Source organism: Centropristis striata, chromosome 2, assembly GCF_030273125.1.
Source record: "Centropristis striata isolate RG_2023a ecotype Rhode Island chromosome 2, C.striata_1.0, whole genome shotgun sequence".
Taxonomy (NCBI): Eukaryota; Metazoa; Chordata; class Actinopteri; order Perciformes; family Serranidae; genus Centropristis; species Centropristis striata.
Genome location: NC_081518.1, coordinates 40,835,743 through 40,858,891, shown reverse-complemented (window position 1 = coordinate 40,858,891; position 23,149 = coordinate 40,835,743). Strand labels below are relative to the sequence as shown.

Below are 23,149 nucleotides of genomic sequence, written 5' to 3'. Positions count from 1 at the left end.
CATTCAGCAACATGAACTATTCAGCATGTAACTGAGTGCCCTCTCAAACTACTATACATGAGAACAAAGAAGATTTTACAGCAGCAAGGCAGGTAAGAGTTCACAAATTTTTGGCACAAACACTAAAAAAGTATGCTGTCTGAAATACGGTAACACTTTACTTGAAGGTATCGTCATAATAGTGACATGATACTGTCATAACTGTGACATGACACCATCATAAACGTGTCATAAACATTATGTCAATGTCATAAACGTTTATGACTGCTGTCATTAAGTGTCATTCGGTTTTTGTCATGACAAGTTGACATTCCTTGAGTTGTCTTGATTATGACAATTCTAGCAGTTTTGGGTATCTTGTCGGTATTCTGTCAAACATCTATGACCAAGTGCTAGAATTGGTCTGTAACCTTGCACATCTAATTATAATAATCATTATGCCAACTTGCCATAAACACAAATATAGAAACATATTTTGTTTATGTCAAATTGCAATGACAAAGACATTTTGTGGTAATGTCACTTTAATTAAAGTCAAGTTGTCATAATCAAGACAACCCAAGGAATGTCAACTTGTCATGACAAAAACCGAATGACACTTAATGACAGCAGTCATAAACGTTTATGCCATTGACATAATGTTTATGAAACGTTTATAATGGTGTCATGTCACAGTTATGACAGTATCATGTCACTATTATGACGATACCTTCAAGTAAAGTGTTACCTGAAAGGCTTTGTATAAACATAGATTAAACTTTCTAGATATAAAAATACTAATTTAAATTATATCGATTAGCTTTGGAGAGAGACAGCATATCTTGGGAATCGTAAGCGAATCCTTGATGGAGTATATTGTTTGACAACATAATTTGTTAGCATAAAAACCTTCATAATCCCAGGAGTAACAAAAACAAGAACACTGAACAAAGTTGGTGGTATAAAGTGGATATTTCAAGTGATAAGTGGTGGTCAACAGCCTGTCTGTTAAAATTCTGCCCGCATATAATATATTTTTCATTGTACTATCTGGTATATTTTTCATTAATACTTAGTAAAAGATAAGATACACCTGTATTGATCCATAGAGGGGAAATTGGGCTGGGTAGTAGGATTCTTACATCTATTTTTCAGAGTTAATTGAGGCATTTTTCAAGCATTTTTAAAGGGAATGTAAACAAAAACTTTCCAGACTCTCAAAGCCTAAATTGCTAGTTTTCAGAATTTCTTTATACCACACTATACTGTCACGTTATGTATTTTACCAGCTGTCCATATTAACTTTGATTGTATGTTTTGATCATGATTATTTAATGCGAGCTCATTTCCAGAGTAAGGGATCAGGGACTTATCTAGGAGGATGAGTATTGAGGATGAGTGAGAAAAGAATGTTTCATTTTAAATATTCAAAGCTTTCTGGGTTACATGAGTGATTGTGCGGAAGATGTTTTAAGATAAGTTGGTGTTTCAAGCACTTTTTCAAGGAGCATATTCAAATTCAAGCAGAATTCTCAACCTTGAAAGCATAACGGTAAAATTAAGCATTTTTTCAAGCTTTCAAGACTTTTTAACAGTAACCAAAAAGTAAAATGTATATATCTGTTATAAATGATAACAGCTACATAAACTAAAATGATAATATATTACATATAAACAGGTCTATGTAAACAGTGTACACCAGACTAACGGTTTTTAGTGTTTGTCTGTATTAGCATAATAGAATACAATGCAAGACTAAATGTAACATATTTATATACACTGAAAAAAGAAAATAGTTGAACCAACTTAATTGAATTGTTTCATTTGGTAACACCTAAATGAATTAAGTTCTTTCAAATTAATTTAATAAGTTAGATTAACACAACCGATTTTAAATAATTTGAAAGAACTTAATTCATTTAGGTGTTACCAAATGAAACAATTCAATTAAGTTGGTTCTTTTTTCAGTGTAATACAGCATATTATGGTGCATTATGGAGTATGAAGCAAGGTTATAATAGTTTGGATTTTTCATTAGTTTTAGTTTTAATTTCGATGTGAATTTTTGTCTTCAAATTCAGTTAGTTTTAGTTAGTTTTTAGAGTGAGTTTTCTAGTTTTAGTTTAGTTTTTATTTTTTGAAAATGCTTGGTTTTAGTTTAGTTTTTATTAGTTTTAGTGTTAGTTTTAGTTTTTTTGTAATGGGCTATGTGTTGGGTGCCAGATTCAAAGAGGCCATAATAAATTTTGCCTTTATTTCCTTTGGTTTATCCATCTCAGCCCCAATAAGGTTATTAACTCTTACAGTTCCGAGTGTTTTGAATTTTGGTTCGAGTGTAGAAAGTCTCAGTAAACATATTTACCATGTGTTGCATGTTCAAATAGAAACACTGAATTATGAATGAAAAAAGTTGACAAAAACAAAAACTAAGGACATTTTCACGATAATTTTAGTTAGTTTTAGTTCGTTTTGTAACCACGCAATAACAGTTTCAGTTAGTTATCGTTTTTTTTAAAAACTCTAGTTTTTATTTTTATTTCAGTTAACGAAAATGTTTTTTCAATTCTAGTTTTCGTTATTTCGCTAGTTTTCGTTAACTATAATAACCTTGGTATGAAGAGGTAAACAATAATCTGTCCAGCAGAGAGACAATGGAGAGGGAAAGGTGAGTGAAGCTGACAGTGAGGAGGAATGCTGTGTGTGCTGGAGTCTGTTCACTCTGCTGTTGTACAGTCTGATAGCAGCAGGTACAAAGGAGCGCCTGAAGCGTTCACTTTTCAGCATGTCTGGGGCGACCTGGTGGCTGAATGAGCTGCCCATCTGCCACAGCTCATCTTGGAGAGGGTGAGAAGGGTTGTCTAAGATAGCTTTGATTGTGCCCATCATCCTCCTCTCCAGACTGTCCAGCTCCAGCCCAACAACAGAGCTGGCCTTACCTAACAGCTTGTTGAGTCTGCTGGCCTCATCAGCCATCACAGCACACCATCTCCCCAGAACAGCACAGCAAAGAACAGAGCACCAGCTACTCCACACTGTCAGCAGGATGTTATATGTCATGAAAAATATCTTGCTGTAAAGCAGGGGTGTCAAACTCTGGCCCGCGGGCCAAATTTGGCCTGCAGTGTAATTTTATTTGGCCGAGGCAATACCAAATTATTATATTATTATTGTACTATAAAAGCTGACCCGCCGGTATTATACGGCGCAATGCCCTGCTGTTGTTTTGGCGCGTCAATCAGGACAGGACCCAGAAACGCTCCTCTGTGACAGTCGTCATAGCAACCTCAAGCTAGAGCTGTCTCCGAGCTACCCCTTCCAAAAAATGGCGAAAAGAAAGGCAGAATTTATTAACCTGTTGAAAAAGTTTATTTTGATATTTAAATCAGAAGGATGCAAATAGAAAAGAGGCATACAATTTTTATTTAATTTCTATTTAATAAATTAATGACATTGATGTGTTTTTTATTTGAAATTTGATTTTGCATGTCTGCACTATTTAGTTATATATTGTATGTTTATAAGCATTGCTGGTTCTATATTTAATGTTAAAGCAAAACATGTTTGGTATATATTAAAAGGTTTATTTGTTCAATGTTGGCCCGCGATTTTATTCAAGTTTTAAATTTTGGCCCATTGTGTATTTGAGTTTGACACCCCTGCTGTAAAGTATCTGGTAAGACTTTTCATATTACAGTGATTCAATCTCATCATGATGATGCTTTACAATTGTTGGCTTTTGTCAAATCACCAGTTCAAAACATAATATACATACAAATACATAAAATGAATCTTCACATTTGAAAATGGTTGCTTAATAAATAAATTGACTAAATTGACTGTTTTGGTATTAGCTGCCATAATCAGTGTGACATCTTATCTTGCATTGGTTTCAAAGAGGTCAGATGCTTTGACACTTTTTTCACATTTTTCCACAATTTGTCTTATTTTTCCACATTTTTATTTATTTTTTCTATTTTTATTTATTCCTTCCTTTACTCCCAGTCCAGTTCCTATATTTCCTGCATTTACTAGTTTACCTTCCAGCTAGCTCAGTGTTAGGATGTGACGTTGAGCAGCACTGATAGTTTTTCTAGCCCGGATGAAGTCGTGCTGTTGGCCTTGTGATCTATAGAGGCTGTGAAACTTGCTTTCTCTGTTCTATGATGGAGTTCTCCCTGTATGGTTGTTAAGTATTTTTTGAAAATGAGCGCACCATGAAGAAGCCTTTGTTTTCTTAACTCTGAAGGACTGACATCAGAGTTTACTTCTGTTGTTCTGTAAGGTTGCAAAGCATAGCTGGAAGTGTTCCACTGTGATGGTTTGTGTTGTCTACATTTGAAGTGAAACAAACCACCACCAAAAAAAATAAATGGACCCACAAAGAGTTTTTAAGGTGTTTTTTTTTTCTCAAAATTATGATCAAACTGAAAGTTTCTGAACACATTTCACCTCTACGGCTACTGCTTCTTCATGTCTCTTTTTTCCTACCTCTCCCCAGGGGGTAGGGATCCACTGCAGCCTTTCGTTCTTGGGGCAGCGCCGCAGGACGCAGGTCTCTTGGGCTTTGGGTTTGTGGTGCTGTCTGCACATGCTGTCGGGCACCACCACCGCTTTGGCCCCTGGGTCAGTGCTGCGGCAAAACACGCTCCGCTTCCTCAGGCCGCGGCCACAGGTCTTGGAGCACTGTGAGTGGACAAAAAGGAAATAAAGGAAGTCACAAAGTCAAAAGCAGACACAGATGAGCAAGTTTGTCCTCAGGAGAGTATTGATTCAATCGCCGAAAGTTTAATGACCATAAATTGTACATGCAAGCACATAGACTGTAACTGAGCCTTGTACTTTCTTATTAATGCTTTATCCTTCAGCTTTCATCACATTTAACAGAGGTTAAATCCTTGGCACGGGCACTGTGAATGTATTTGTGATTCACCACATGGTGTACAAGCAAACAGAAGGTCACCGGTTTGATGACAGCCCATTATGGCCTAACATTAAATACAATAAACCAATAACTCGCCGATGAATGTGACCCCAACCTATCAAAGTATCCACCAACAGCAGTCTGCTGCTGTAAACTCCAGCTGAAATGCAGCGGTGGACGACAGAGTCCAATGACTCCGCTGGGACTGACAACCACAGCCGTTTATGTGACAACATCGCATCAATCTATTAGACAAAAGACACATACACATCTGTGTGTGTTCATTTACATACACTACAGTGCACTCACATATCCCAGTTGTCTTTTGTCACTGAAAGGTCCGATTGATCTTTGAAAGGGACACTGGCCTTGGCTCTGCGTGACCGCCAGCTGAACTCGGACTCGTGTGACAAAATAGTCCGGGCAAACCACCCGGGCGTCCTAAAGAATGATGGCTGAACGACAGCTGAATGTCCGGACTGTGCAGGTCAAAGCAGCTACACATCAGATCTGCTGCCAGGCTATTAATATTATATAGAGGGAAAAGAGCAAATAAAAGCCGTCTAGTGTGTGATGGACTGTGGTTACAGAGGAACCAGCCAAAACCATGTCATACTTGGTTAATAGCCACGGGATTAAATGGTCTAATCAAAAGTTGGCTTTGCAAAAAACAAATGAACACAATCCTGCAAAACAACATCTTACAAGTTCTAATCACCCAAGACCTGATTGAAAACCAGACAAGGATCACGTATGATCACTTTTGTGTGATTGTTTTGTGGTTCATGGGTGCATTCAGGGACGTGGGAACTATTTCTTCAGAAAGGGACTACTTCACCCGCCGCACCTTTATCACTTCTTTCATGGTTCCCCCTATGGACAGCGTGTCCAACACAGCAACGCTGATTAGACCGAGCTATTAATGAGCCAAGGCTTTAATTTCTAATAATTAGAAGAGAAGTATACAGATATTCAGAATATTAGAAAGTAGGATTTACATGTTCACAAAGCATCTTCATTATTATGACAATAAAAAAATTGTTAATTTCAAAGAGGCATAGCTGCTGTCACACAGTCTCATTTGAATCATGAAATGAATTTTTAACCCCACAACCTGACTGCAGGTTTGAAGGGCATGTTGTCTTTTTTAAAAAAAGGATACTAATAGCACCATTCATTCGCCAGAAACTTTGAAAAACGAATCATGTGTGATGAATGTGTCCGTCACTACAAGATAAGATAAGATATACTTTATTATCCCATTGGGACATTCGTCTTGGGTTCCAAGCCACTGCAAAAGTAACCAAATCTGAGGCTAAAATAGTGATATTTCATCAGAATCAGTTTATTCTATCTATTTAATTTAAGATTGCACTAAAATAGTCGTAACTATATGTCACTAAGTTTGACTGCATGAGGAGAGAGGCTGAGCATTTCTGATGACCTTAAACAAAAGTCAAAAGTCAGAGAAATTTAAGCAGCAATTATTTGACTGTGGCACCCCCTATACCCCTACTTAAAACATCTATAGGTATGTTTGTGTAACATAGTTAATCAGGTCATTAGTGATTCCACTTGCCATCTCTAAATAACCACGGGTGTTGAATGCAGCACCCCTGGGGTTTAGTGTGGTGCACCCCGGGAGCAGCTGCATTCGGACCTTGTGGTGTAATGGTAAGGTTACGGGCTATGAGCTCCGTCTTTTTTTTAATATTAATTAATTTAATTTCACTTTATTTAAGTAGAAACTTGACAGTGTCTTTTAATTTTATATTTTTCAGAGGGATGCACCTGTTGTTGTCTGTTACCAGGTATGATTTTTGTATTTTGTGTTTATTGTAATGCAATTGAGGCATTCGGACCTTGTGGTTTAATGAGGGATGCACCTGTTATTGTCTGTTACCAGAATAAATGGCTGGATGCCAATCAGATGTCCTTGTTTCAACTAAATAACACAACGCAGAGAGAGTGCTAAGCCGCTACATTTGCTTACTACATGCAGGTAGAGTTCATTCTGATTCAATTGTTCAAATTAAATCTCACAAGAAGGAGAATTATAAAAGAGAAACAAATTTGTGGAAATAGAGTGTTTCAAAAACTAGCAGTGATGTCTGAGTGGCTGAATGGCCCTGACAAGAGTCTCATTTGTATCCAGACACATGGCACTCTATTACATTTGTAGTTTGTTTTCAATGTTCTTCACATGTCCAACAGAGGGCAGCAGAGTGTAAAGAGAGAGTAAAACATCAGACAGCTCAGTGAGTGTGTGTGTATGTGCAACTCCTCCTACGCACAGATGTGTTTCTGTCATGCAGATGTCTAAACATGTGACTGTGTTTTAACCTTGGGTCGGCGATGACTTTTAGCCGACAAATGAATTCTGACAGAGGGCACATGTAACCTGGAAACCCTGACAGCAGCAACAAGGATTTTACAACAAACAAAGACGAGACAGAGGTAGAGTACCATCATCAGGACTGAAACATGTTTTCCTTTCTAACTTTCCTTCAGCACTCTACTTTTCTATGCTTGAACAGCAAGTATGAGAGTAACTACTGGCGGAAAAACAGACGTGTATTGTAAATAATAAAATGAATAATGGCTGAATTCCATTGAGTTGCTTCAGTTTCAGGGTTCTGGTGTTGTGCCTAGAGGCTCACTGTCATGCTGTCATGGATGTGGGATACTTGAATAGAACAATCAGCCATTGTTAATGTTATTAGTAACACCTGTGCTTTTCCTAGTCTGTCAAGATCAAATGTCTCCTGTGAAAAGGGCCTGTAACAACTACATAAATAATGTGTTATTCATTTTTGCAAAATCATTTTGTTGCATAAAATTTTTTTTAAGCATCAGAGTTGATTTGTATATGATTTATATAAGGTTAGCTGCACTGCGTCAAGTAAGAATCAAACTACAGACATTGGAAAGTGTGCTTGAGCCGTGAGTTGCTGTAGCTTCACAGACCAAACTGTAGCATACAGCCAGATTATCTTTCTAAGTGGGAAATTATAACAAGTCTAAGGGCATGTTATGTAAGAACTGGATAGCCTACCAGCAAAAGGTTAGCTACTTCTATCACCTTTTCCACAGAGAACTACGTGCCTTTATTCAGTTATTGATTAACACTTTTTTCTCCTGTTTTTTCTGCGTGGTACTAAAATCCACCCAGATTTAGTTAAAATAGTTTTTTAAAAAGTCCCAATCACTAACTCTTTGAATCAAACATGTAGTCTTCCCTGGAGTTGATGGCAGAAGTAGCGAACAAATTAACTATGTTACAAATGGGCAGAAGGGATTGGGCAGGATGTGCAGATGAGGTAGTGACAGCTGTGTTTGTAGCTGTCGGCTGTGGCTCCGTTAGTCAACAGAACAGAAGTTGGTGGTTCGATCCCTGGCTGCTGCAGCCCACGTGTTGAAGTATCCTTGGGCGCTAGAAACTGAGTGCTGTCTGTAGTTTAAAGCGTTTTGAGTGGTCGCAAAGACTAGAAAAGTGATATACAAGTTCAGACCGTTTAGCTCACTAATGCATATGATTCTAGTTTGCAGCTTCACTTCTGTGATATCGCTTTTAGAATTAACCATCGAGGGACCATGAAGATCTTTACCAAATTTTGTGCCAATCCATCTAGAACAGTAGTTCTCAACCTTTTTGAGTCGCGACCCCCAATTTAACATGCATGTTGTCCGCGACCCCCGCTCACTGAACAGAATCTCACGCGCACAGTTCAGATCACCCAAAAAAAGACACAAAATGACCAAAAAAAGACACAAAATTACTAAAAAAAAGACACAAAATGACTAAAAAAAGGAAAAAAATGACCAAAAGACACAAAATGACTTAAAAAAGACACAAAATGACTTAAAGACACAAAATGACCAAAAAGAGACACAAAATGACTTAAAAAAAGGACACAAAATGACAAAAAAACGACAAAAAAACCCACAAAATGACAAAAAATATTGTGTTCAAAATGATTTGGCGACCCCCAGAAATCATCTCGCGACCCCAATTGGGGTCCCGACCCCAAGGTTGAGAATAGCTGATCTAGAAGATATGGATACATATGATAAGTATGAGGCATGTTGCTAGTGTGACTAAAACAATTCAGAATCTGCCACAAACCCACCTGTGACCAGGACCCGGTGCTCCACTCGGGTGGGCAGGCCTGGGTGTGGCAGGGTTGGACCTGGGCCGGAGAGATGACGGGGCAGAGGGAGTGCACCACCACCTCCTCCCTCTGATAGGTCACCTTCCTCAGGCAGCGCAGCGTCCTGGTCTGCTGACCGCCTCCACACGAGCGACTGCAGGGACCCCAGTCTCCTGTTGCCCAACTGTAGGGGGACACAGAGAAGGAGATGATGAGGGGGGGACACCCGAGGAAAACGCAACATTCATCAGTGAATGAATGGGTATATGCTAAATTGTGCATACATACATTTGAACATATACACACAGACACACAGACACACACAAGAAGCAGCTATAGACATAATTGCAGCCTCTGTCATCAGGATACCAACCACATGACGCAGCTCTTAATCAGGACAGTCGACCACAGGTTCAAGCTCTAATCTGCTGCTGATATTTTTGGGGCCAAACACAAATACACACATTTCCACCCTAAATTACACCTTATATCACACCAAAGACTCAAGAAAACCACTTATTATTAGGCGGTCAAAAACTCCAACTGGTGAACAAGCTGGGTTTTTCTTGCTTTTCCCAAAAGTTATGATTCATGAAAACCTAAACCCTCTGCTTTTAAAATACTCACAATATTTGCACACATTGATCTTTGTCACTGCACAAATTGGTAGTTAAGGACAAAGAAAATACACAGGCCAAAATATATATATTCATATCCATCCATCTGATCTGAAACTAAACATGGCGACCATATTGTATATACAACTCTCCATAACTGCTTTCCCGAGTCTCCAAAGGCCAACCACAATGTACAACATGCAGGGCTATGGACAGATGGGGACTACAATCCATCATCCATCCTGTTTTTTTTTTTCATTCCTCTTTCTTTCTTTTCACTTCTCTTCTCACCTGTCCTCTCTCCTACCCTCATTTTCTATCCATCTCTGATGTTTTTTGCCTCTCATGTCCTCTCTCTCCTTTAGTGTCTTTGAAATCCTGCTCCGCCACTGATGAAAGCCTACTGCTGTCTCTAAAATAGCTTCTGTCTTGGCATCAGGGCCGAAGGGGGAGATTACAGCAAATGAGTGGTCTGACAACCACAGGCTTAGAAGAGGGAGATGGAGAGATGGGCAGATGGTTCAGTCCAGTTCTGAGACGACATGCTACCGCAAAGACCATTCCTCCACGCCGCCGACCTGCTTCAGGGAGAGAAAAATGCTTTCATTCTTTTTCAAGCGCCACAGACAAATGAAGCAGCAGGACTAAACTGCAATTTGGAAATGGAGCGATGTGAACCATTGGGACCTGAAAGCATCGGTTTTGGATTTTTGGGGACTGTTTTCCTTTTTTCCCCCGCTGTTTTGCCTGGCTTATAAATAACAATATATCATTGGGGAAAAGTGGCCTAAGTGCCACTCCGCTTCGCTGCAAACCACCACTGACCTAGCTGTAATTTGTATCTCTGAAATATTTCAATAACTGACATATTTTGAGGTAGAAGAGTGCAATGCTGCAGGGGAGGTTCTGAGAAGCTCACTTGTGCATTTTTAGCACACTTGGCTGCACATCAGTTACCACCAATGAATGAACATTTATTCTTAGCCTAATGTTGAGTTTGAGTTAAATTTAGTTGCTGAATTAGATTGAAATTTTCCTCTCTGCTAAACATGTGGCTCTGCTCATATTAACAGGGCTCTAAACATTGTTTTTAAATACTTTTTGAAACCAGGTTTATACATTTTGACATGTGTGTGGTTTGTTGTTGGACATTTTCTGTTTGTACTAATTTTGCTTGCATAAAAAACTTTTCTACCTCTCGCCTTTTTTTGTTTTCTCAGTTTCACTGCAATACGGTCATGCAATGGTTCCAACAGGCTCTGACAATTGCATTCCTGTTTTTTAATCCTTTAAAATGATTGTATTGATAATGCTGCTATAGGTCTTATTGAAAGTTTGGATATAAGCCTACTGAAGTGGACCTTTTTCACTGAAGACATTTGACATGTCAAAGTGGGAAAAGCACAGGTGATAAAATTAAGGAAGGCTGAATTCCATTTCGCTACTTCAGGGTCCTGGTTGCACACTGTCACACTGCCATGGCTTGGATAGAACAGAGCAATTGTTATTGTTATTAGCATCTGTACTTTTCTTATGATGACAAGTTAAAATGTCTGCTGTGCAAAAGGCCTATTTACTTTTAGGCATCTATATTTCAGCCAGAATTGATCAAACTTATGAAAGTAAAATTTGGACCTACATTTACAGTTTTAGTTGATTTTATGTCTACATTTGATTTCTTATCTAGAATTTAATGCGGGTGCAAACAACATATATACAGCTGACACTGCATTTTGTCTACAATTGTCAATGTAGTAGCCTAGTTAATTAATCTTTCTCTGACCTGGTCTGGTCTCTCCTGGTTATTTCATGTGTTAATTGCTACTGGAGAAATTAAAGGCATACTATCACAAATGTATAAAGAGAACTGGATACAGTGTTGGATGTGGGGCTCTGTTAATTCCTATTAAAGCTCCTTGGTGGTACATGATGCCAAAAAACTTTCATGTATAAAATTACCTGGGTGTTCCACATATGCTTTGGTATTATGAGCCCATAGAGCATACAAGCGCACTAGCATTACGTTTAGCCATGCCTCCCAGTCGCTCTTTGTCGGTCTCATTCACATGAATGGAGGAAGGAAAATCAATCTGGATTTGGCTGTAAACTTTACTACTTTCAGGACATTTCACTGATTCACAGATGTCTCAAACTTGGTCCCCTTCTCTGCAAAAATGGCTTAACGTGTATGTTTAATGTTTAAAAGTTTGATAAATATAAGCACTGGTCAGTTTCTTCATATTGTGCCTCTATTTCCCTGCACATCTTCTCTGGCACAGGTACAACATGTTTCATTTTGATCTGTCGACATGTGCAGCTGCATGATGCACAGAGAAATCCCCAACTTATGGTAAGTGACTCTACAGATGGCCTCTGCCAAGAGAAAGCTAAATTACTTCAAACAGCAGAGGTGGAACTACAGAGGAAAGTAAGGTTGAAAGAGGTGGGGATGGGACTGTGCTGTGGAAAAAAGAAGGGGAAAAAAAGACATTGAATTTTTAAAAAAAATCTATGAAATATGAGCATGCATCTCTTCCGAAATGCATGCTGGGCTGGAAGATTGAACTGACTTCTTAAAATTCTCCCTGCATCCCTCTTTTATGTTCAGAAACTGCTGCTACACCACAGTTGAAAATCCCAACTGCCTGACAGGCTAACAGCAGTATGGGGAGTGAAGGTTTTAAAACACATCTGAAGCAAAACTGGGTAGATGGGAGTGACGGGGTATGGGGGTGTGGGGGGAGTTTGAATGGCTCTGCATGGCTAGACTGGCCGGGCCCCGTGGGAATCCTGCCGTCTCTGCACAATAAAACATGGATAGGCCTGTCAGCACCCGAGATACACGCTGCAGAGATAAGCAGCCACTTTTACATTCCCCCTCCTGTCAGACACACACACTCACACAGAGCACACATGCATCCCACCTCATTGTCAATTTTTCTTTTCTCTGCTCGGCTCTTGAATGCGCGCCCATACATCCTGGAGCTCTTAATGCAGTCATTAAAGCTTTCATGCTGCTCACTCAACTCAACTTTCTTCCTGTGCTGCGCCCATAAATTGGCCCAAACACACAACCAGCTGAGAAATGGTGTCAGCTACTGTATAATAAGATCCATGGGTGTCAAACACTGCTTTTTTTTTTGGAATGGACAACCACACTGGTGTTATTTATCTGGACTATACCATTTTCTCCTCTCCAACAAAAGGGGGAGAGGTCGGGACATGCAACAAGGCTGTTTAATACCTTTCGCCAAGATAAGAGAAATGGTAGGCCCAAGATTAGGGGCAGGAAATGCCCTCTCGGGTGGTGGGAAACTTAGCGATAAACAGAGGCTGTATGTTGAAGGTGTAACCGATAGCTGCCTGGCTTGTTCAACCCCTGACACAGGAGAAAGTTCAGTCTGGACTTGTTGTGGCATGGCTAATGGTGGACAAAATGACAACATAAACATCAAACAGAAGAGGCGTGTATTACTATTTTTGCCTCATGGCTTGGTTTGGAAATACATTATTTCAGCGTCATACACTCGGAAAATGTGTGTGCATATAAACTGTAATTGTGCATGCCGCCCTGTGCATGTGTGTGTGTGTGTGTGTGTGTGTGTGTGTGTGTGTGTGTGTGTGTGTGTACTCTCTCTGAACCCAAGACACGGTTCCCTGCCTGTTCTTTGGAGCAGTGCTGTAAATCAAGCTAGCTCCAGTTCCCTCAGCCAAAGGCCTACATAGGAGAGAGGCCATTTATTCAGTGCTGTTTCAACTTGTTACTCCACTGCACTTTAGCCTGGTTTCCTCCTTTGCTTGCTGCACTAGTCCCCAAATGCACAGTCTTCTTTAAAAATGCATGTCATTAAGCATGATGTCTAGACAACAGAGATAAAACATGGGCAGGTTTTGCAATTGAGAAAGTCGGGACGATCTGGGCTGACAATTCCTGAGAGGGACGATATGCACTGAAAGCAACAATCAGGCTGAGTAGGCTTTGATGTCTCCCTCCCTCTCTTTAGCCTTGTCTTTCTTTATTTGTCTCTCTCTTTCTTATCCTCAAGTGTTAGCTAAAGTTAAAAGTCCATTCCAGACTTGGAAACTTCATGCTTTATTTATTTCATGACAAAACACAGTCAGCCATTTGGTTGAACTTTGTGTCAGGGGGTTAGACTGGAATATGAAGCCTGTCACAGGGCCGTAGCCAGAGCCCCACCCACCATAGAAATATTTGACTTGCCACCAACCAAACTCTGTATAAGTTCAAGGTACTAAAAAACAAGTCAAAGAGTCTATGCTAGCATCTCTGTGGGTTTGTCTAACAGTGTACCGACATGGGACATTATTGTTCCAACAAATTTCCCACTGGACTGAAATCCCTTTTGTCCGACAGGTCATTTTCCCAAACATAAAACCCTTTGCTCTGCAGGGACAACAGTCAAAAAATACACCCTACTTAACTACTTAAAATAATTGTGTTGTAACCAATGCTGAGGTTAAGGAATGGTTAGCTTTAAGCACAGAAAACATATAGTTAAGGTGAGGGAGGCATAATGGTTTGGGTTAAAATGATCACTTGTGCGTCCAAATACAATAATATTATGGGCAAAAAACTCCATAGAGAATGTGTATTTTCAGAGCAATGGGGCTTTGGAGCAATATGTTTTCCTTTACATCAACGTCAGACATGTGGATTTTGGTTCATTGGTACCTTAGTCGGACCATTGGGCCACCAGAACAATGGCATGCACTGTTTGGGCTGCATGGTGCAGCTCTGCTCTGCTCATAATGAAAAAAAAAAGAGTAAGTTGAGTTAGCAATATAAGCTAATCAGCTAACTATATACCTATGTTTCATGCTAACATGCTTACAGTGATGATGCTAAACTAGCTGATGATTAGCAAGTAAAATGTTTACCATCTTCACATCCTAGTTTACTGTGTTAGCATGCTAACAAGGGCGAGTTTACACTAAACACAAAGGAAAGCTGAAGCAGTCTGTAGACACACATTTGAATTACATTTAATGTTTCATTTGACAGCTTTTTTTCATGTGAATTTATCTTCCTACATCATTGTCTAAAATTGCTTAATTCTTTACATTGCTGGGTATCTCTAACTATGGTCAAATGAAGTATGTGTGTGATCACAGAATGTGAACTCGTCCTTGTGTCATTTAACCACTGAGGATCCCATACATATTACTGAGCACATGACCTCGCTGACCTCTATGGTACTGAGGCTACAGCCCTGTTTCTGAACTCATTTGAAGCCAGAGTTTGGAACAAAGTGAAGTGAAGTGTTGACAATAATGGCGAAAAATATAAAATTCATGGATATTTACTATTAGCTTTGAAATAAATATTCAGCTCAACATCACAGACATGAACACAAAAAAATTGGTGTTACAGGAAGCTGTCAAGCCAGGGTGAATAAAATCCACTTGACATGCAGGTGGACAAACAGCTACAGAAAATACTGCAATGGAATAAGTAAAGACTGATGCAACAAGACAGCAGATAGTGAGGGCTTTCATTAGCTTTCTCAAATAGGAAAATGGGAAAAAAACTTAGAGAAATTAGAGAGCGGGCAGAAGAGGGAGGAGGACGGAGAGAGGAGAAGAAGACAGGCTGAACAGAGTGGTGGCTGGCCACAGCAAATGGACCACAGGCAACCTCTAGACTGCTCAACCACAGAGTATGTGTGTTTTCATGTGTCTGTGTGTTTGTGAGTGTAATAAAAGCAGCGCCTAAGGTTCCTGAAAATTTGGCAACATAAAGACACATGCCACATATCCCACAGCCAACTGTACACGGAGAAATGCCCTGACCCACACACACACACACACACACACACACAGCAGCACTTACTATGCAGGGCAGGGCTGTGTGTTGCACAGATGGGAGCCCAGTGTTGGCCTGGTGTGGGGATTACACATGGTGGAGTTGACCTGAACCTTCTGGTCCTGAAGACAGATAGCCTTGGTTGAGATACGACCTGATGGGAAAACAGGAAGAGAGTTGGTGTGGTTTTTGGATTCAATTTAACAACTTCAGTGTTTGTTTCTCCAACATGGGAAATCTGGAAAGCACAATCTTGTAACTGTCATAAAATTCTAATCTAAATTAGTGTGAGCAAACTGTTTTAGCCTTTGGCTACAAGGTACAAAGACAAAATACACACACACACACACACACACACAGCAGGGGTAGCTGTGAGTCTTTTGGAACCAACAGAGTCTGAATTTCTCAGTTGACAAAGGTGCTTTTCATTAGCCTTGACACACTTCCTGGACTATACTGGACTACAGGAATTGTACACAATACACAAAACACACACACACACACACACACACACACACACACACACACAAAGACAGACATAACACACACAAACATACAGATAAAATCTGACACTTGCACACACGGGTGGTCACAAGAAAGTTTCAAGTTCTTGCACTTAAGTCCCAAGTCAAGACTGACAAATCCCAAGTCCTACACTTTGAGTTTCATGTCTCAAACAAGTCATAATGCATACTTCATCACATATAATGCCATTTTTAAAAGTAAGTTTTTATATTTAATTTTTTATTTGCTCTCAAGTCGGTTTTTAGACCACCAGGGTTACAGCTGAAAGAATAAGGCGAAAAGTGTCACATATGTCATAAGAATACATCTAAGCAACACAATTTAATTTAAAAAAATCTAATTATAGTCATGACTGCGATAGTCTGGCGACTTGTCCAGGGTGTACCCCGCCTCTCGCCCAATGACAGCTGGGATCGGCTCCAGCCCCCCGCAACCCGATTGCAGATAAGCGGTTAATGGTAATGAATGAATGAATGAATAATTATAGTCAGTAAAAGAGAAAGACTCCATGTGCACAGCCAGTATAGGTGATCAGAAACTGGTAGGTCACAGGAACAACTTTGGTGAAGATAATGAATAGCACCACACAATGGAATGACTTTACTGTGATTTATTGAGAGAAAACAACACGTTTTGCCTGAAGCTTCATCAGGTTCGATCTGCACAAATTATAGTCAGATCGACTAGGCCCTATGGGACAGTTTTAAGACATAGAATGAGTTTGCACACTAGATCTAGCTCACATATATTTTCTCTGCACTTATATAGCGCTTCTATCCAAAGCACCTGCCACCACTGGTTCAGTATCTTGCTCAAGGATACTTCAACATGTAGGCTGTCACGGTCAGGGATCGAACCACCAACTTTCTGATCAGTAGGCGACCTTTCTACCAACTGAGCCAAAGCCAAAGACAAAGTCTGGTAACCTTTCCAGGGTGTACCCCACCTTCTGCCCAATGTCAGTTGGGATTGGCTCTAGCCCCCCACGACCCGAATTCAGATAAGTGGTAAATGTTAATGAATTCATTAATTTTAAGCATTCGGCTCTTTTGCAGGTTATTTCCGGATTTTTTTCAGTCATTTACATGTTCTTTATTCCAGTACCTTAGTCTGAATGGGCCTTTATTCATTTTTTTGCAGTGATATTATATAACTATTTATTTATGCAGTTTTTTTCAAACTCATTATTTCTGCATTTAGCTGCTGTAACTGTTTTGCTTTTAGCCTGGATTGTGTGTTAATTTCTTTGTATTTGCCTAATATTATAGTTTGCTCTTCATTTGTTAAAGATACCAGACTTGCTTGTGTTTGTGATTGGTCACATGCTGCACCCACCCCTATCAGGAGACTGTGCTCATACTACCCTGGGTTAATTTACCAAGTTGATAACAGCAGCTGTTACGTTTAGTGAAGCCATATAAGGAAAATATATTCTGTTATATTACATATACACTACTGGTCAAAAGTTTTAGAACACTCCAACTATTCCAGAATTTTATTGAAAATGATCCAGTTTAATGTTTCAATGTACTCTGAAATTAATGCATGGGCATTCTTTCTACAATGGAAATCAAATATTCTTCAGAAAGTTCTTCCCAACTCTGTTGCAGAAGTTCCCATAAATGTGGAGCAACTTGTAGGTTGTAAGTGATCAAGAAAAGTTGGGACACCTGTAGGAATTGGTAGCAACTTAGCAACTTTCAAAGCTTGATCAACCTCCGTTGCTGCAGAACTGCTTTAAGTTTTTAACCCATTTCTTGTTCCCTGAAAAAGGCCTTTTTGTATAATTATGAAATGTACATTCTTTTTCAGTTTTGGTTAACCTTACCTTTTTTTATCTACCTCTGGCAGTTCACCACTTACCTTTGAACCCGTTCTAGCTGTTCATTGGACTTGAACTGCTTGAATTTCAATAAAGAATTGAAAAATTGTGTTGTGTGTTCTAAAACTTTTGACCGGTAGTGTATGTTATACAGTACATATTATGTTGAGCTTGCGTTGTAGTATGGGGCCCTGGTTTCATCCCTCAAACACGCATGCACAGGCCTACAAATAAACACAAACACATGGTCTCACCTCCAGCACAGGGAGCAGAGCAGTCCGAGCGCACCACACCCCAGCTGTAGTCGGGTTTCCTTTCAGTGCGAGGCAGGGTGTACTCCCACACCACACCCGGATTCTTTCCCTGCAGAAGGATCTGTCAAGCAAGAACACAGTAAGTCAGAGATGTGTCATATATGTGAATATAATCACTTGATTAACCTTAATTCATCGAAGCACAGTGAGCACCAACATCAACAGTCCTATTTAAATTATCTTTTGAACGATGCACAATCTGGGTGCAGAGTAGGACACAAGGGGAAAAGGGGTTTAATTTAGTCTCTTAATCAATCATAGGTGTGTGTAGTAATATGAAACTAGGAAATTTCCTCTGGGGAAATTTTTAAAGGGCCACGGGGGCTACTGCCGGTGTGTGTACACTATGATGAGATTCTTCAGAGATTTCAAACTATGCCCTTTAACCTCAAAATGTGTGTGTGTGTGTGTGTGTGTGTGTGTAATCAAAATCACATAAAGTTACTGTGTGTGTGTGTGCGCGCGCGTGCGTGCATGCGCGTGTTTGAAGCAAATAATCCAAATCAGAGCGTCAGAGTGTCACACCCTGAAACCCACTCCCACCAGCAGGAAAAATATCTGCATCACAATTTTTAACAGAGGGTTGAAACACGGAGAAAATACCTGAGCTCCATGTTTTTAAATCTTCACATTAAATACTTTCCTAAGGGTCAAAACCAGCAATTATCTGTCCCCAGACTACCAGAAAGTGAAATAAGATCATGTTCACACATTTAAAGGGCCAGCCAAGAGACGTACTGCTAGAGCACACTACAGTGGTGGTTATTCTCTCATCTACAGCTAATAATCAACTTATCATTACTGATAAACCTATCATTACTTTCTTTTTTCAAATCATTGTTTTATTTATACGTTATCGAATAATGACATCTTCCTTTCACAGTATTTTAGAGCAAAAGGCGACATCTTCAGATTGCTTGTTTCACCTGACTGACAGTCCAAAACTAAAATGTGTCATTTGATCTTAACATTTGAGAGGCTGGAAAGAGCAAATGTTTAGAAACAATTAATCAATGAATCATTTCAGCGTGAGACCCATGCATACTCTAATGTCCACACTGATTTGTGTATAATAATTTTAAACTAACCATGTCCACAGCAAACAACCATAAAATGTCTTTCCCTTCGTACAGTTTGATGTATACCCTCTTTCTGAGCCAAGCTGTAATAAATATATCACAGTGTTTTTTTTCTGTATTGGTAGAACTCCAAGACCTCTACAATATGCCCTATACTGTATAAACCAAAAGGTCCATGTGCAGTAAAAAAAAAAAAGGAGCAGAAACAAATGGTGCATCTGTTATGGATACCATTGCAAGAGACTTAAGGTAAGATCACTGACAACGTGGCAGCCTCATTCTGCCATTGTGATCCCTCTGAGGTGTTGGGTCAACTACCCACTAACTAGAAGGTTTCAGGAACATTAAGATGTGCTTTGTTGCTTCTCTAGTCCAAACTGGCTGACCACACGAATATAAGGTCATTATATTTGGACAGTACAGAGCACATCTGAGGGACAGTTTCCATTTTTTTTGAGAGTTAGCTCTTTTTTTTACCACATCCTTTATACTGGCTGGTGAGTCTGAGTTACCTTTTTCTGTACGGGAGATTTATTTGGACATTGAAGTCAAGCAGAGACTAACGGATGAATGAAAGCAGACATACCCATTACAGGAGAAGCATCAGGCTATCATTAAAGCAACCCCATGAGGATTCACTACCATGGTGAAGAATTTAGTTTGAGGCACATTTGCATAGTCAGCTCATAGTGTGTCATTTTAAACCATTTCAAAACACTGCACTGGACTGTGTTCAGTTTGTCTCTTTTATAGTCCACCTCGGTTTAGTTCAGGTTGGGTAGGTATTTAATCCATTTGGTAAATTGTATTAAGTCCAACTGTCAACAGACATTCCAACACATGAAAAAATATCAAGTCTATCAATATTTGCAATAATGATTTTTGACAAGTGTATTTTCTTTGGGGTATATCCTAAAGTATGAGGAATCTACCATCAACCATCCAACTTAGAAAGCCAAGCACCTCCTGGGTTCGATCCACATTCAACAGTCCTGGGGCGCGTCCACTGACTGGACCAATCACTTTCTGCTGCATGTTAACTATTCCATGTGTACAGCAGCCCAGCTCCAGACAGGAGTCAAAAAGAGATGAGGAGAGGAAGGAGCAAGGAGCTGTCTAATATCAGACAAACACGTCTACATATGTTGGTACAGTGTATACAGACGTATGAGTAGCTGGAAGCACATTTACATGCATATTATATCCCACTTTAACAGAGGCAGAGACATGAGGCAAAGATGCATGAGGTGAAATGGACTGGGGCATAATAGTGTTCTTAAAACAACAGGACGTCAGTTATTGCAGTTTCCCTGGTGCTGCAAGCTGAGACAAAAAATGTAGTTATTCTCTGAATCATACCTAGAGCCTGACCAATTTATCAGTCAGCTGATTGTTTCAACCCATTATGGCCTGTCACAGGTATTAGTGTATATGTTGTCCTATATGTGCTGATATGAAAACTTTTTTGCAGAACATATAATGCAGAAGAATTAAGAATTGGTGCCATTTAGCTCTTTCATTTTTAATTCATCTTTAAATGATCAGCAATTGACTGATAACATACAGTACTGATGCTAATTTAACTATATATTAATTTTAGATTATTTTCTCTAGAATTGGTTGACAATGTTATATATTGTGTGTTTAACGTACAGGAAAGTATAAAAATGATAACTATTCTTTATTAAGTATTTCTTGAAGAAAGCAGCCATCAGAGTACGTCTGCATTGTGCAAAATTGGTGCACAATCCAAACCAAAATTTTATGTTTTCACACTCACTGTCTCGGACTGTGTCCTGCTTTTAACTTGGGCGCATCAAGCGTGAAATGTTGAAATTGTGGCTCTGGCCTCTTTCAAATTGCAAAGCCAGCGACACTTTAAGACCAACACATCTTTTGCTGATGCTACCCACCCAAACCAAGCCCGAAGCCAATGCCATGAAGCAACTACCACCACTAACCACACCAGGACTTTATGCTTATCCAAGCAGACCGACTCTTACCAACATTCCTGCTCCTTCGGCAAACAACCACCAATGATGTGAACCAGCTGCTATAAAAACAACATTCAGCAGGATTTTTTTATGATCCCTTTAATAGATGACCTACACATCATTGAAGCCACTAAATAACTGATCTCTCTTTCCTAAGCAAGTAACAATGTTGAATATACCTAACCAACCACTGCGTTAACATTGTCCCAGAGGAAACCACTAACTTTCAAATAATAATTTCAGACATATCCAAACATGTCTCCTCTGCAGTTATTCAGTCTGGGAAAACTGCCGCCAAAGCTCATCCCCCGACTGAGAACTAAACTCCAAAACCAATAACTCATGTGTTGTCTTCTGACTAGATTTGCTCGTGTTGTACTTTCAGATGTACGTTGCCTTGGATAAAAGCATCTGCAAGTGCAACAATGAATTTATTTTCTTTGTTGCAGAATTGATGCTGCCATTGTGAACTGGTAATTAAAGCAAACCAACAGCAGCAACTACTGCTCATTTAGGCGGCTGTGGCTCAGTTGGTAGAGTGAGTTGCCCCCCAACCGGAGGGTTGTTGGTTCGATCCCTGACCGGCGCAGCCTACATCAGCAAGATACTGAACCCCAAAATTGCTCCCAATGCTGCGTTCATCGGCTCAGGGTACCCTCTGCCACCTGTATGAATGGGTGTGTGAACGGGTGAATGAGCGCAGTCTGTAGTGTAAAGCGCTTTGAGTGGTCGCAAAGACTAGAAAAGCGCTATATAAGTACAGGTCCATTTAGGAGGAATGTCCAAATTAAGCTTTATTAACCATTAGTTGTATTTGTTGACTCCACTAGGTGACATTCTTTTAAAGAAAAAGTCTCAAACATTTTAATACTTCGACTTCAATGCTTTCAACACTTTGTTGAACAGAAAGTGACATCTAGTGGGCTGGAAAAAAAGGTTTATGAAGCTTCATTTGGCCATCCCTACTATTTAGTGTGTAAAAAACACCTAGACAAAGAAAGTGCTGTTGTGGCCACCATGCGGAAGGATGAAACATTTGTAGGTTGATTGTAAATTGTCAAATCCTAAATATTTACATAAAAAATAGCACTACTCCTGCTCTTGTTCTTTGACTTGACTTATCCTTGTTAATGACTCCCCTTGAATGTATTTTTTCCTGATATAGCTACATCTAAAATCATCACATATATTGAAAAAACATATATTTCCTAGAGAAAAAAACTCAGCATGATGTGCCTGCCAAGTTCTGGTTTTCACACAGCACTCATCAAGTCTGATGAGATGATGATAAATTAGAGTGGTGGACAAAGATATCAATCTCACTTGTGGACCCACAATGCTTTTCCCTGGACCAATGACCTCGTCTTGCCATACCACAAGGAGGGGAGTAATCCTGCTTGGTATCCACTGAGGCCTCGGCCATATGTTCTTCTCGCTCTTGTTAGCTATTTCTTCTCGCCCCTTCAATATTTTTTTTTGGATGAGCTGTAAGGGTCTGAAAGTGATGGGTGCATATACCCTCCCCGTCCTCTCTCTCAGTTCTTCTGTGACAGCAGCAGTTAAGTAGAATGTGTGAAACAGATGAAGATCAGTTGCGGAGAAAAAAAAAAAACCTACTCGCTTTCCTTCATTTGGCTCTTTTCATTTGTAGTTAAAGTCTCTGTGCCCTGACCTTAACTTCTCACATCCAAAGAGTTCAATTGCAGAATTCTTAATCTTTTAATCTCAGTCTCCCCCCTCTCCCTATCCTTCTCTCTCTATCAACCTCTTTCTCGTTTTTGTAATTACAGGACATACTTATAGAGATTATACTCGTGTCATCTGCAGATCAGCAGCATGCTACCGCTGAGTGCTCTGCTGGACAGATGTATGACTGGAACACATGGACAACCAGGAGCAGCACTATCAGTCTATCAGTCTTAG

At 39.7% G+C, this 23,149-nt stretch overlaps 1 protein-coding gene across 1 annotated transcript in view; it reads right to left on the bottom strand.

Moving 5' to 3' along the window:
• Positions 1-23,149, bottom strand: part of adamts18 (ADAM metallopeptidase with thrombospondin type 1 motif, 18) — a 73,260-nt gene that overhangs the window by 6,478 nt on the left and 43,633 nt on the right. The window contains exons 17-20 of the mRNA XM_059352651.1: positions 18,094-18,214; positions 15,520-15,646; positions 9,031-9,235; positions 4,468-4,662 (exon numbers count right to left, since the gene is read on the bottom strand). Of these exons, the coding sequence (XP_059208634.1) occupies positions 4,468-4,662; positions 9,031-9,235; positions 15,520-15,646; positions 18,094-18,214 (648 nt within the window). The remainder of the gene's footprint in view (positions 1-4,467; positions 4,663-9,030; positions 9,236-15,519; positions 15,647-18,093; positions 18,215-23,149) is intronic.